Source organism: Sander lucioperca, chromosome 13 (genome assembly GCF_008315115.2).
Source record: "Sander lucioperca isolate FBNREF2018 chromosome 13, SLUC_FBN_1.2, whole genome shotgun sequence".
Lineage (NCBI taxonomy): Eukaryota > Metazoa > Chordata > Actinopteri > Perciformes > Percidae > Sander > Sander lucioperca.
In genome coordinates, this window is record NC_050185.1 from 2,372,501 (window position 1) to 2,388,985 (window position 16,485).

Sequence of the window (16,485 nt, forward strand, 5' to 3'; positions counted from 1 at the left end):
CGTGTTGTCTTTGGGTCAAATATGACCCATTTTTCTAAATGTCTATATCAGAAATATGGGTTTCTTTTGAACTGCCTAATTTGGATGATTCAATACATCGCGCTTCACAAGTACAACCAAAGATAGGATCTCTACTTTCATTGACTTTTGGGTTTTTCGTTACATTTTTTAGCATTTGAAAAAAAAAAAAATGAAATGTTTTGAAACAGTATCCTGACTGAACGTTGACCCTTCTGTGATTATCCTCCCTTCAATATGAGTCTAAATAATTCATAATTTCTGCTTTTTTAATTTGCGATTTGGATATTGCACTAGTCCGTATTGTGATTTCGATAAAACTGCGATTAGTTGTGCAGCCCTAGTACAGACACAAAATGATCCTGTCTGGTGATTTTCACACTCACTATCCATCACAACATCAGAAAAGCTGCAGAGCTGTAAACAGTCCACTCAACACTACATTTCATCCAACAATCATAGGCTAAATGGAAAAAATACAGCTCACCTTCTGCTTTAAATCCATTTCGTTATGTTAAACTATGAGGCCTGGTTGATATGTTTGATGTGTTTTGGGTTTTTTTTTTCCATTAATGGTCATTTATTAATTGTGTTATCCCTGTCCTGGAATCCATATTTACAGACACGCTAAAGTCTACAGCTTGTTCTTTGGGTTCCAGATGGTCATGTTTGCCTGTAATTTCCCGGCCTGCCCTGCCAAGTGAGATGTAACATGTCACTATAAGAGAAACATTCACTCCCAGAGGCTCTCGAGTCCACCCCTCTCTCTCTCTCTGGCCCTGCCTCAGTTCAGCATGCAAATGGACGACACCGATTTTTCTTGGACAGGAATATGTTGATTCATTGCCCTTCTTGTCAGAGTAATGGACCACTTGTCAGAATATTGAGTTGCACCCCAATGTATACACTAATAATATATATATATATATATATATATATATATATATATATATATATATATATATCATACGCAAAAGTGCCATTTCAACAAACACTATACCTTTTGAGTAACCATGGATTATTTTGGAACAGTCTTGGCAGAGTGTCTTTGGGTTTGTGGGTTAAAAAACTCAATGATACAATGACGAGAAACCAAATTCTACACTCCCTATCATGTCGTCAAAAAAGCTATTAATGACTTTAATACTTACATACTTTAATACAGTCATTAAAACATCTACTGTATATCTGCAAGGTGAATCTATTACATTTAAATTGCAGTGAGTGTGTTAGCCAGGATATAGTCTATATCCACGACCTTCCACTTCTGGGATTGCTCCGTTGCTGACGGAAATTTGGCCGGATGTCTGTCCTCTTCCTCTTTCTTTGTGTAGGCGTTCTAAACTCTGGCTGATTTCTGAGGACTATGGTTAACTGCTCCTGTCCTATCTGTCCAATCTGAGTTTTCTGTTGGACGACTAAAACTACTTTTGAACTTAAAACATGTTCCACCAAAACCCTCCTCCGCAGCGCTGTGGAGGAAGGTCTGGCAATGCGAGACTAGCCAGGATACAACAGGATACACACGTTTTGGTACGAGACAAATCAATGCTGACCGATCCTTGGCAAAACAGAGGGGGTGAATTGCATTAAACTTTGCTAAAAACTGAGTGAAAGTTAACTGTCAGAGACATTGTGAGATTTTTTTTTTTTAGCTGTGTTTAGCTGTTCCACTGGGCTTCACATCCGCAGAATAAGGAGTGGAATAGACACATGTAAATCCCTATTTGACGTGCAGCTACAATGACTGCTTAAACCCAGGCATAGGAATAACTGTCCTAAACAGTAAGCCTGCTTTCACTTGTCCCGTGTGTGCCCACAGCCTTCACGGTCATCACCAAGAAACTCATGGACATATAAGGCTGTCTTTACTGTATGTCTTCAATGTAAACACTGTGGTACAGTAGGCGTCACGAGTCATGCTTAGTTTGGAAAAGTCAAGTAAATTTGTGCACATTCATAACTGGCTGTGGAAAGAAGCTGAAGACTGTTAGTAACTGAAGGTTTACTTTTCTTTTTTTCTGCGATGGCAACCGGCGCTCACAAAGCCCTCGCCACACAACGACTGAGCTGAAATACAACATTTCACTCACCCTACTGTTTGACATTTGCATTCAGACGTGGAGCAGGCCCTCATTATCATTCTGTGCTATAGCTCTGATATCATCCGCTAACTGGAGCTAAGTGAAAGTGTGAAAAGTCAATACAGGAGGTAGTGTAAATGGAGCTGAACAAAATCCCAGTTTACTCCCTGAATGGGAGGGCAGCATATGTTGCAGCCGGGTTATTTGCATAGAACTATCACCGGTTGTCCCTTATGATTACATCTGATAAGGACTCCTGCTGTCTGCTCATTTGGGGAAGAATATTTTAACATGAGACGGATTTGAAGGATGGATTTTTAAATGTTATATTGCTGCACATGCAGGGGAAGGGAGGTTAAATCCACATGTTGTGAGAAATGATTAAAAGAGACCTATTATGCTTTTTTTTCTCTCATATGTATATAATGTTACAATGTTGAATGTTCATATTACATGTGGCAAAGGCAATAAATAATGATGTGAGAATATTTAAAAGAAAATCCCTGTGAGCCAAAACCTCAGATTTCCCACTGTTCTGAACGCTCCGGTTTCAGCAGTTTTTTCTACTCTCGGCCCTGTATGATGTCATACCCAGCTGGTTCTCTATATATGGTCATCTGCTCCAGGCAGGTAGCTACTGCACTGTTTACATTACATACACTGCTACATGTAGCTACATGCTAACACCAGGGAAAGCTGGGATTTTGGTTGCAGATGTAGTTAATTTCTCCCCAATTTCTGATCAAATTCATGCTAGAACTCGTCCGTTTGTGTAGTTGTTGGTTTAAAGCCTTTATCGGGGATTTTTGACTATTTTGTTCCTTTGACTTAATAAGCATGAATTATTAAACTAGTGAGTAAAACCAGCTGCCGGCTGAGGATACACACGTAAGCAGCTGCAAATGCTAATGGTATTTTCTTTTGATCAACTTTTAACAGAAATATTTCTGTTAAATAATCTGCCGAATAGAGGCCAGAAAATGCACTTCAGTGCAGTTCAAAGATGCAATTCTTCAAGCATTTAAAGATGGGATTGGGAACTAAATTACTTGCTAGGAGGGTAATGCTGGCGGGGCATTAGTCTAACAAAAAGACAAAGGAAGATGTATGGTGTTAAGATGTCTATGCTGTCTCGGCCAGGACACTCCTTTAAAACAGAGTCTTAATCTCAGTGAGGCACTGGTTATATCAAGTGATATATTTGTACCAAACAGAATTCAGATCTTGGGCAAATATACATGCATGAATTTGAACAGTGGAAGCCAAAAGCCGAGTAACAACATCATGGACCACTCTGTGTGATCAGGTGACTGTAAACCCTGTAATGCTGTTTGCACTCACCACTCTCCACCTCCAGCAGGGCTTTGGTCAGGATGCTGCCGGCCACGCTGATGGCCTGGCAGATGTAATAGCCCGAGTCTTCCACGCGGACGTCGGCGATGGTGAGCTCGCCGCTCAGCGACACAGAGAAACGGCCCGACTGTAACGGCTCCTGGATGGGAAACAGCAAGATCTGGAGAAGAGAAAACATTAGGAGGATGAGTCTTGTTTTTCATTTAGTTTCCTCATAATCACTTATGCACTCTATACCTTAACTTATATTTGTAATTACTAATGAATTAAGTTATACACACACACACCCACACCCCCACACCCACCCACACACACACACACACACACACACACACACACACACACACACACTGGTCTAACAGCGGAGCATCTTCTCTAAAAGGCTCTGACAGCTTTGGTGTCGCACTGACCGCTACAAGAACTCATTCCTACCACAGGCAACACGACGTTTTAACACCTCATCACTGAGTAGTAGATAACACTATAGATAGATATAGATAACACTCATATACATCACAATACTTGCACAAACATAGGTTTTACTAACATCTTTATAAATGCTATTTAACCCATTTTGTACATACGTTTGTACATTCTTTCCTTTGTATTTTTTTTTATCTTTATTTTTGAATAGCTGTTCTTGTATTCTATCCTAATTATTATTTCTTGTATATTCTGTGTGTGTGCTGTGTGTCTGATACGTTGCTGCTGTAGCACTGAAATCTCCCAATTTGGGATCAATAAAGTCTTTCTAATCTAATCTAATGTGATGTACTGAAGTTATCATCATTTATTTATGTTTACTTGTGGGTATTTTTTCTAACCCTAACCCTAACTAAATAGTACTTAGTTTAATACTGCAGGCCTTCATTGTTTTGTGCTCTTTTTCAAGTCAAGTCAAGTAGAGCTTCATTTGTCCCCGGAGGCGCAGTTGGTTGTTCAGTAAGCTGATATTGAAAGAAAAGTCTTAAAACTCTCAATCTACAACACACATGTCAAGGACAGACATAAGCTGTTCCACTTGCAGCGTTATTAGAAATGTTTATTTTATTTGACATATTCCTTAATAAATGTGTCTCTCTTGAATGTTCCAGGATGAGAGCTTTTGTTAGCGTGTGTTGAAGTCTTCATTTAGACAAAATAGATACTTTGGGCCACTTAATAAAGACGTGAAGGGACAGCTGTTAACACTATTTGAATGCAGTGTAAAGAGAGAAAAGGAGAGAGAGCAGTGCTTTTCATTCAAATGGCAGACCTTGAAACTTTATCTCTTTGTGCACGTGACTAAGTGGTTCAAAAGTGGGCAGGTAAAGAAACAGAAAATGAAAATCAGTTGTATGAGAAAGAAACATTAGGTTGAAGTGGATAGAGGCAGTTATATCCCTGATCCCTACTTTCCTTTTTGCGTTTGTCAGTATAGAAACGACTATATTTTTCCTGGGTATTTCGCAGCCAACATCCCCAACACGCTGCCCACATACTTCCTCTCCCTCCCTCGTCCTCTGTGCTTTCTCCTATTTATCTCTCTCCTCCACTCTTGTTCTCCCTCTCCCACACATTCTCCAGGCCTCCTCCGATCTCACTCTTCCTCCTCTAATCTGTACCTGGGAGCCATGCTACAGGCACCCACACACTCTCATCCCGCCTTTCAGTGCATTCCAACAGGCTGCACTGCTTATCATACATCCGCCTTGCTCACACTTGTGCATGCAAACCCCACACACACACACACACACACTAAACTATAGCACATAGTGATGAAAGCAAAAGATGACAGAGGAACATGACTGTGAGGAGAGACACAGGCCTTCTTTTAAGCACCATGTTTCAGAATGGCATGTGAAGGCAAGTAGCTTCAACTAGCATCATAATAGTATTGGCTGCTGTGTTTATCACAGTGTATATGTATATTGTGACGGCGCTGGGCCGCATGACTTCCTGTTTTGACCAGTCTCTGTTCCGCTCTTTTGGTTGGCCCTGATTGGCTGGCTCCTCCCACCTCGTTAAGGGGTTGGCCTGACCTGCTGGGAGTCTAGATAGGATGAGTGACTGTGGCTTGACTGTGTTTAGTTTATCCATTATTTATGTCACAGGTGGTTAAGTTAAAGTTGTCTGTCTGTCTGTCTGTCTGTCTGTCTGTGAGACCTGTAAAGACACCGTTACAGTAAGCGGTGTCATCCTCTATGAAATAGAAGGAGTTTTAGAGACGACTTTAATACAAGTCACAAGAGGTTTCTTACCTGGCTGCCTTCTTTTTGCCAAAAGACGGCTGGTGGAGGGTTCCCTTTGGTGCCACAGAGGAAGGTTACGGTGCGACCCGGAGCTGTGATCTGGTCTCGTGGCCGAACCACAATCTGAGGGGGAACTGCAACATAGAGAACGGAGAGAAATCGTTATCAGGGCACAATAGAAATGCAGTCTTTGTGTTTGTGTGTGTGTGTGTGTGTGTGTGTGTGTGTGTGTGTGTGTGTTGAGTGGGCATATTACAGTGAGAATGTGCCAGCGGTGACATGGAGTGCATTAAGCCGTGACAGGCCACCAGTGATGACAGCAACTCACAGAACTGACAACTCTTTCACTCGAGCTCTCCCTGTCTCTTTAGCTCTTTCAAAACAACATGGAATCGAGGAGAGGGTTCACTTTTCCTGCATCGGATTTCCGACCGTGGGGAGACACTTTGTTTCTCCCACTATGCGTCCAGAGTCGGTCCTCGCTCCGAAGCTAATCACCGTCACTCTCTCACTCGCTCTACTACACACCGCACACACATACCGGCTCTGCTACTTTCTTAAAGAGATACGCGAGAACGACGCAGACACCAGCGCGCAGGTATAAACCTCACTCTGAAAACGTCTGACACAGACAGTCTCCTGAGAAAGGGAAACTCCGTACTTATATGACCTTTAGATATTGAGTTCACATGAGAAAACGGTTCAAGAGAAACAAAGCTTGCTTTGCTAATTGTTGCATCATGGAGATGTACTTGACAGGCGTTTGTTTTCAAGGCAGGCGCTGTGGAGCTTTCAGCCTCCTATGACACTTCTGCATGTCTGCTTTACATCCATTCATTACATGTATCAGAGATCACACGGCAGTAAACGCACCGTGACTGTGTGTTGATGTCTCCTTGTCTGAAGAATTGTATATACCTCAGTCACTTTGTATCCATTATCAGACTCATTTCTCTAATGTTCACAAGTCTTCAGGATTGTGCAAAAGGACATTTAGTTCGTGGTTGATCCCTGAGTTCAGCTCCTTAGTATCTGGAACTACTTTTTGTCTCTACCAGGATGGGTGCTACAAAACAGATCATCTGTGGCCTTGATTTGTTAGGCATTGACTGATGAAACCTGCTATAGATGCTTGTTGCTTAAACTGTATACTCTATATAATCAATCTCCTATGCTTGGCTGAAGAGCCTATCAAACAGACCAGCCCAGAACCCCCGGGGGCCAACATTCAGGTTTGTGGGTCACTTTTATGATCCCAGGAACCAGGGCTAATCAGATGTCTCTGAACATATAGATGGAGGACAGGATGGGACCTCTCCTGCATGCACGCACACGCACACACGCGCTCACGCACGTGCACACACACACACACACACACACACACACACACACACACACACACACACACACACACCTCTTTGATTTCTATTGATTCTGTAGCAAGTGACAGGCTTTCCTCCACAGGGGGTGTGAATGTATAATGATGCCCTCCACCAGTCCTAATTGATTTCTCATCTTCCCACCTGATCTCCTGCTTCTCTTTCATTCTCTGTCTCAATTAGCATTAAGGGAAACCGAGAGAAAGAGAAAGACGGAGGTGAAGAACCTTTCTAAAGAACTGAAAGACAAGAAAGGAAGAAAAACAACACTAAACAGACAGTGTTTCCATCTACATTATCCTATGTGACATTTAAATTTGCCCAAAGAAAGAAAAAAACATCAAAATATCAAAACAATGAAAAGTCATAATGCACCTTGACATACGCTGTAGTGGCTTTGGTTTCTTACATACGCTATGCAATGTTGTCGTGTGCCCTCCTTACAATATTCATAGTACAGTATGTAAACATGCAACAATTTGCCTTTTCTTCAAATTTGCCAATGAATGATTAATCCAGTGACGGAAAGATACCTAGTGAGAGAAAATAAAAACCTGCATTCTAGGTAACTAGGACTACAGGTGAAAATGAGCAAACTGGCTAACACTGGCAGATTTACATTAATGTTGATTAGTGTGCACGGTCCTAATAAATAAATCTTGCTTCAATATATCACCCCAAAGCAATAACACTATTGCACTATATACACTATATACAAAAAAAAAGCTTGCTTATCTCCGAGGAGGCCAACTGCTCTGACATTGTGTTGAGAGGCTCAGAGTTTGATTAAATTCTTAAAGGAGGAGAAAGGAGCATGGGAACCAAGATAACCAGAACACCAGGAGGGTCACGTCAGAAAAACAGGCCAGCACTTGAAGCAGATGAGTGCCAAGTGTTGAAATGAAATGTTGCGGTGCAGGAGAATCCCTGACTGCCCAATATCTAGCCTCCCTCTCTGTGACTTGCCTGCCTCCTGTAATCACTCACCTCAGATGAGTGTACAGGCTTCATTTCATGGCCTGCATACACATTTGATTCCCCTGTCTTGGGAATTAGCCTGACCCTTGCTACCCTAAAGACCGCTTCCACCACGGGCCCCTTCACACAGCAGGAGGGGATCCATGTGTCAGCCTCAGGATAAATCACAGCTAAGGGGGGGCCGTGGCCAAGGTGGGCAGGGTCATGTCCTGGGATCAGTGATGTCGCCCCCCCCAGTTAGCCTAAAGGTCAAAGCCCAAAAATGCTCCCTGCTTTCACTTCCCAGCTACCTCAAGGACAGGCTTCCTGTCAAGACTGATGCACGGCCTGAAATATTAAAGACATGCAGTGTAATACCTACTTATTATGTAATGCAAAAAGACTGCACCATGCTACGCAGGCCATTTGACAAAAACTTGTTAACTGTCTCCTCAACACCTGGACACTTTCCCCCCTCGCGCCTGACACAACGCCATAACTTTGACCCAAATACAGTGACAGGTTGGAATATTCAGGCTATTAAAATGCCGTTTTTGGTGCACTACACAGCCCTGTCTGGAGAATAACAATGTTTGATTTGAGGAGGCAAGCCGGCACACTGCCTGAGGCTGTAATAAATAATTAGCAATAATGGGTGCACTCGGCGCGACACTGAGCTTTAGATTTAGGGCAGGGAGAAACATTAGCATCCTCACATGGGATGGAAACGGGGATATGGATTTGAACAAAGCAGCTGAAATATACATGACAAAAATCTGCAAACAATGGCTGCATGTCATGGAAGCTATTGGCAAAGCACGAAGCTTGTACAGTAATGAAGCATTCTGGGCTTTTAGGTATGACAGCTTTTGTTGTTTGAAGCGCCCTTAAAAAAGACAGAAAAAGTCTCACTGCTTATCACACACCGTGGCACCTTCATTTTCCGGTTTTATTAAATATATAATGGAGTCTGCAAAAATAATGGCACATAATCTGATAACTGCAGGAGGCAGCGACGGGGGGGGGAATTGGGGAACGTCTAAATAAAGAATAAAACACTTGAGATAGGAATTTAAAGGAGCCTGGAGACGTCTTTTACATTCTGGATATTACCAGAGCTGAGAACACATAACAAAGGCTAGCATGCCAAGAGGAAGCAAAAATAAACTAGATCTGCAAGACTGCAAGTGAAATGTCCACAGCTTATACGATAAGAGCAGTCAGGAGTGTAGGAGGAAAGTGCTTGGTCTCTTTGAATGCTTGTGTGTGTTTTTGTGTGATGATAAGCAAAATGTTCTCTTAAATCCTGCAAACGTGAAGACATATGGCCAGTCCGTACTTTTTTCAATTGAAAGAATAGGTGGTGAGGGTTAGAATTACTTTTATGATGGGATAAGATGACCCAAAACGTCACTTCAGAGGGAGAACGCCATGTGGGCGGCTGTGGCTCAGGTGGCAGCCTACCAATCGGAAGGTTGGTGGTTCAATCCCTGGCCCTGCAGTCCCATGTCAAAGTGTCCTTGGGCAGGACACTGAACGCTGGATCCCAAACCCCCAGTGAACCCCGATGCTGCGTCATCGGTGTGTGAATGTGTGTGAATATGTATCTGATAAGCAGGTGGCACCTAGTATGGCATTCCTCGGCCACCAGTGTATGAGTGTGTGTGAATGGTGCCTGTAATATGTCAAAGAGTTTTGAGTAGGTGTTAAGACTAGAGAAGCGCTATTATAAATACAGTCCAATTGCATGTCAGACTACACATTGTTTCCTCATGAATATTAGCTTGTGGCCTTCTTGTCGTGCACGACATCCAACAGTGACCAGGCAGGAGCAGCCAGAGGATGAAGTATATCAACATCTATGGAGCAGGTTGTAGACATTGTCAAGCTGGGCAACAGAAAGCAATGAACACATCCGACATGCTAGTCTTGAATAGGGCTGGGCGATACAGAGAACCTAGATGTCGATATTGTGACGATATTGTATGGTTGACTATTGCTTTCATGAAAGTTATTTACACAATGAGATTTTTGATAAATTATATGAAATGATTTAATGACTTAGTTGGTAAAGGCAAATAATAGAACAGCTAGAACAGTCTGGTGAGTTCAGAAAATGACATCACTTTACTGTCATGCAGCCTGTAAAACCAGTAAAAGACAACACTTACCATATTACGATATTACGATATCCCAAATCTAAGACGATATCTAGTCTCATATCGCGATATCGATAGAATATCGATATATTGCCCAGCCCTAGTCTTGTGGTCTAGGGCAGTGGTCTCCCACTATGACACCATATTTGGGCCCAACACTCATTTTCAATTTACTGTAGATGCCCCATGTCAGTTGCATTAGGCCATTTTTATGTAGTGTGATCCTAGCCCCACTTTGACAGAGTCCAAATTAAAGAGAGCAAAAAAAAAAAAATCCATAAAACTTCTGAAAACCCTATTGAATATTACTGTGCAGAAGGAATTTGTTGCACACATGCGCATGGAAATCTGCAAATGCTTTGTTTAGCAATAGTTTAACGAAAATAGCTGTGTTTGGATTGTGAATGGATACAAGACACTTGGCTCTCTTTCCTTCAGGCTTCCTCGAAGTCTGTTTGCACTAATATGCTTTCATTTTTCGGGAGTGTTCCACTCTCTAGGACCGTAGATAGCCGAGGGAGGTGAGTACAATATATTGTTTTTGGGTAACTATTCCTTTAAGGTTAACTTATTTGCCATAAGCACAATCTTCCCTGACCTAAACCACACCATAGTTGCCAAAAGAGCTGAAACACTGAAGGTAATCGAGGATTCTGCAGTCATCCGATGTCGATGTTCTTGTCTGGTTATAGGTTTGCTGATCCCAGCTCGAGTTGGGTTCCTAATCGATGGAAGACAGTCAAAAACTAAATACAGCAAACAAATGTTTCGCCGGCTCAGTTGCTCACCACATACTGTGCTCCCACTAAGACGGATCAGAGTGCGATTTGTCCCACTGCTGTTGTATGAACACGGTGTGTTGCTCAATCACATAGCAAAGGCAGACAAAGTGCTCACAGCCAGAGCATCTTACCTCCCCCATTTCTTTACACGCACACTTGACGTGTGATTTGCACCAACGTACTGAAGCTATCACACACGGGAACACAAATACACACACACACACACGCTCCCAGCAGGAGTTCCTCGGGGGGCCTGGATGTGACAGGCAGCTGTCACAGTCCCACGCTGATGCAGACAGCCTGTATCACACACGTACGCTCAAGTAAACACACTCTCACGCTGCTGCTGCTGCTCTGAGGCTGCATGAGTCTACACCCTCTCTTTCTCAGACACATAGACACACTTTTCCTGATGCTGTTTCCATTCTGAAGTGATGACTGAGGAGGAGGTTATTTCCTACAGCTGGACCATAATTCATCTGTGCTTTTATTTAATTTGGAGTGGGGCCTTTGTGCCTAGAACTCCTGCCTATTTATCCAACATCAATATATGAATTGGAGGGCTGTTACAGCTTTAAATGGACTGAGTATAAGTTATAGAAGCAGCGCTGTAATTCCTTGCTTTTACAATGTTAAGCATCCACAGGCAAGACAAAGAATTGAGCCCTCCCTACAGACATAGCACAGTGTACGTAATGCATTAAGTTATCAAAATGTGTGGTACAACTTGCAGTTGTTTTACTTCCCTGTATCCTTTTCCTATTATTTCTTCCCTGGCTTCACATCTTCACTCCCCGAGGCTGGCTGCACACTCCAGACTCAAGTTGTCAGTATACGCATCGAGTCCTGTTCTGCACTTTTAAATTAGTAAGCAGTGCCGCTGGAAGACGGAGCAAATTAAACGCCGGTTTCTGTTTGGTTTTGCCTTCTTGCTCTGCTGACTCCAGGAAGCTAAACTGGCAGCCAGACCGGTCAGGATGCCCTGATCTTTATCAGGCATTACTTTTAGTCCGAGGTCTTCTAGTGGAAGGGATCCAGCAAGCCAATTTGTTAGTCTGACCGATGTCCACATGGAAGTCATGGCCAGGTGATGTGAGATGTTACTAAACGCCATCTAACATGCATCCAGCCTGATGAGGGATTTGTGCTTGAGAAAATAAAATGTTTCCATTCTCCTTTTGGCCCTCTGACATTTACTGTGTTTTTTCCCATTTATGTATTAGTAAGGCTCTATTGCCTAAATATGCTAATTTCACAGTGCAAATCACACATTTAGTTTAGTCCCGGGTGTTAAAATGGCGCTTCCTTGATAGCAGCAGAGAACTACATATGAAAAGATACTGACATCTAAGTCATACAGTTTGGAGAAAATCTCTCTGGCTGATTCTTTGTTGTTAACAGACTCAACACTGGAGTCTAACGTGTGTTAGGATAAGTTGATAACATGGATTACTCACACGTTTTGCCCATATTTGCCCAAACCTCTGCTCCAGAGAACGGTTTCTCTAATGGGCATAAATCTGTTGATGCCAATGTGTGTCATGGCTTAAAAGGGTTATTTTATCCCTCTCACTTGCCTCTGCCTACGCATAATGTGAAGTGACTGAGAGGCGGAAACAGATAAAATGTTAAAAATGAAGTTAGCCTTTAAAGCATCAAGGCCCTTTCAAGCGTAGAAGTGCAAGTGAAGAGTCAAAACCCGACAGATATACACAAAGACACCTTTCTCCAAACACACACTCCTCTTGGTTGAAGTACTGTTCCTGAAACCCATCATTTACACCCCCTAATCTTGATTCCATTTTGGTTGTTGTAAAAGCGGAAAAAAGTAACCGTCTGACAGCTAATTTCTCAGATACCAGTGAAAAGATTGCAACTCCTTTTACTCAAAAACATGTTTGTCTCCCAGCAATGCCAATGAAAAGCTCCTACACTGTAATGTGTTGCAGTGAACAACATTTTTCTATTTCACGACACACAAAGGAAGCACCCTGTGCTACCTATTCATTCACAGCTTTTTGCCATTTCATCACCATAAGTACACAAACACACTTGGAAACGATAATCATGCCCAGGCAGCCTGGTGTTTTATCACATTAGAGTTTATCAGCCTCCAAACCATACATTGCTCAGTTAGCTGTAAAATGACTATTTTTCACTGCACAGAGGGCACTGTTTTCCAAGCGAGGAAATTACATAGTCAAATATGTGATTAATCACCATTACTGCAGCACGATGATACTTTTTAATTTGTTTCATGTGTGGGATATTTAAGGTTTTATCCGGAGTAGTTCCCTTTTTATTCCTGTTTCTTAAGATTGTTTGTGTACTAAATCAAACTGCCCTGGTATTCATTTCTTTATAACAATGGCAGCTCCACCTAGATGAGCTAAAGGATGACTGGAGTGCAGTTGTGGGCAATCAAAAGCCTACTCCCAGTGTTTCCAGAGGTACTTAAATACTAATGAAATATTCTCTATTTCTAATTGGCAAAAAACAGCAACAGTGGAAGAGGGGTGTTTGCCTCCGACATAGCCACCTAAGGCTACATCTACACTAATATGTTTGAAATGGACTTCTTTTTCTACGTGTACGCCTTGCGTTGATACTACTCCGGCGTTTCTGAACCCTTAAAGCGTTGACATTTGGAAACACTGCTGCCCCTGTTTTGCTTTAAAGACTCCAGGGTGGCTGTGTAGTCTGGACGGACACAAACGGAGACTTTTGGAAAGGTTGATGCACATCAGTCAGTCTTATCTGTTAGGTAGCTTACAGACCTTTCAGTAACAGTTCCACCTCATCCTCGCTCCAAGTATTTTCTGTCTTTTAAACTTCTACATCCATGATTTTTAACCGCAAAGTAATGTCAGACAATCTGCTTCCTGTTTCCACCGGCACGCACATGCCCAGTGTGTGTGAACGGTCATGTGATATGTGTTGTCAGATGTGTTAATATGGACACAGATTAGTTCTGCTGCTGGAGCTAAAGCTCTTGTGTAGACGGAGATCTTTTCTGTCTCAAAACACTTAAAAATGAAAACGTAGTAGTGTAGATGTAGCCTAAATGTCTGTATGTGTAAGACTCTCTCTCGTGTCTGTTATGTCTCTCTCTCTTTCACGCGCACACACACACACACACACACACATATAAGATGGGATGAAATGGAATACTCACTGGATGGGCCGACTGCGATGGAGTGATGCAGAAAGGGGTGGAAATGAAAAGAGGAAAAAGAAAGATGAATGAGAATGAGATGATTAGCTCATAATGAACAGTGATGCTGGATGAAATACTTCAACAAGACAGAGTGAAACTTTGGAGCAGCACAGCCACTCAGGTCTATTCAGAACTAAAAATCACTGAATGGGAATTGTCGGCTATTTAAATCAAGTGGTCCTAAAAGAAAAGAACTGGATGAGTAGGAGAGGGAATGATGAACTCAATGAGGACGTACAGGTAAAGATAAGAGGTTGTGTTCTGATTGATCCGTGGCTTTGTATAAAAGGGGGGCTGGGGATTCCTATTATCCCTAAAACTGCAGCTGCATGCACCAACCCACAATCAATCTCCATTTGGCTAACAGCTGCTGCTGGGAATGACTTCTTCATTCTGTAAGTGCAGTGCATTATGCATGTGCAAGACTGTGTATGCGTGTGTTTTGTCTGTTTGTCGGTGCATGCATGTGGACGTAGTACTGTATGTGAGCATACATGTGTTGACAGATGTCAGAAGCGTAGGCTTATACAGTACTGGAGGGCCAGCGAACAGAATTAACTGTTACAGAGTAAAGCTCCAAATATTCTCTTTTATCATCACTAATGGCAGATTTCTCTTCCACATGCCTCTCTTCAAGGGGCTGACTTTATTCTAATGCAATTTCAATGCTTTTTGATCTCGGCTCTCTCTTCAGAGGCATGACGAGTCGAGGCTCAAAAGGAACTTAAAATCCAGTTTTCACTTTCCCTCTCTTAGTTTCAGTTAGCAGAATGTCACCAGTGGCATGATGTGGGGGGTTTTAAGCAGCCACAATGAAAACAACACATAGGATTGTCAACCTATTAATTCTACAGGCGAAATTCCATATCCATAAAGCAAAATGTTCTAAATCTCGGCCAGCTTTTACTCACTTCAGAATTGAATTTCAAATTTTTTTTGAGTTTTTCCAAATTATTAATAATAAGAAAAGTATTTATATAGCTGATGTACTGCAAGATTGTTTTCAAGGAAATGTGATTGTATAGCCTACATCCCATCACCCTTTCTTTGCATTTTCTGTATTATGTATTTTTACCTTCTTTTTTCTCTTTGTGTATTGAAGTGCCTTTCTTCTTGAGTTTTATTTTTTATGTTCTTTGGATGGAAATGAATATCTTTTTTAATATGTTTTGTAAGTACGATGCCGAATTGTTCAAAAACTCAGCCACAATGTCCGTCTGGCTGTCTATTCACTGATTTTTCTGACTTCTTGTGGGCAATATCATAGAAACATTGTGAACACTGATAGTAACATTCAGCATGAATCAAAGAGAAAACTCGATGACTCGATGGAAAAATCTCCCACAAAAGCTCCCAAAGGTAATTCAGCAAAAGAAAGGCAGTGAAATGATGCATGCTGGGAAGGTGAGAAGATTGTGTGATACATCATAGCAAAACTGTCCATCTGTGCAAATAATTTACTTATGTATTCAGTGTTAAAATCTAATTCCCTGCCAGTGAAGAATTGCCTCCACTGAAGTTGCACTTGTTGAGTGATATGTTCTAGAATAAAGCAGGGTAAGACTTAAAGCAGATTTCTACATTTCTATTGTTGACACAATGACCCTTTTTTTAAGATTATTTTTGGTCATTCAAGGCCTTTATTTATAGGACAGATGAAGACATGAAAGGGGAGAGAGAGGGGAATGACATGCAGCAAAGGGCCGCAGGTCGGAGTCAAACCCGCGACCGCTGCGTCAAGGAGTAAACCTGTTTATATGGGCGTGCGCTCTACCAAGTGAGCTACCCAGGCGCCCGCAATTCACTTTCTATGAGACATTTACCAACATTTTGGAAACAAGTAAAAACCTTGTGCCACTCAGGCACTTTTATTGTTTTATCACATTATTCACATATATTAAATGAAATGAGTTGCTAAGAAAAATATTTTTTTCCGCAATCTTCACATTTTGCAAATCATTTCATAGTGTCACAAATGACTACTAACTCCATTATGACTGTGCAGCCAGCTGGCCCTGTCAGTGACTGGCGCTGGAATCTCAGTTGCTTGAACAAACAATCTCAATTCAAACCAGATTTTCCCAAAGTATTGTGGATGCGTGCCCATGTCTTACCGTGCACTTGCAGGGTGCCCGATGCCTCGGCTTTGCCCACGCTGTTCTCTGACACGCAGGTGTAAGTGCCCTCGTCCTCACCTCGCACCTGAGTCAGACGCAGGCTGTTGTCGCTGCGGATCTCAAACCTGGAAAGACATTGACACGCAAGATTTAGCAAAAAGTGCAATACATCATGTTTTGTGGCTCGT

The 16,485-nt window shown here is 42.1% G+C and overlaps 1 protein-coding gene across 5 annotated transcripts in view; it reads right to left on the minus strand.

Moving 5' to 3' along the window:
• robo3 (roundabout, axon guidance receptor, homolog 3 (Drosophila)) overlaps positions 1–16,485 on the minus strand; it is a 105,308-nt gene that overhangs the window by 36,987 nt on the left and 51,836 nt on the right. For 3 of the 5 annotated variants that reach the window (XM_036008935.1, XM_036008936.1, XM_036008938.1), the window contains 4 exons: positions 16,295–16,422; positions 14,139–14,150; positions 5,696–5,820; positions 3,444–3,615 (listed from right to left, as the gene is read on the minus strand). In XM_036008935.1, coding sequence (XP_035864828.1) covers positions 3,444–3,615; positions 5,696–5,820; positions 14,139–14,150; positions 16,295–16,422 — 437 coding nt within the window. The remainder of the gene's footprint in view (positions 1–3,443; positions 3,616–5,695; positions 5,821–14,138; positions 14,151–16,294; positions 16,423–16,485) is intronic. The other 2 variants (XM_031310901.2, XM_036008937.1) reach the window with 1 other exon arrangement.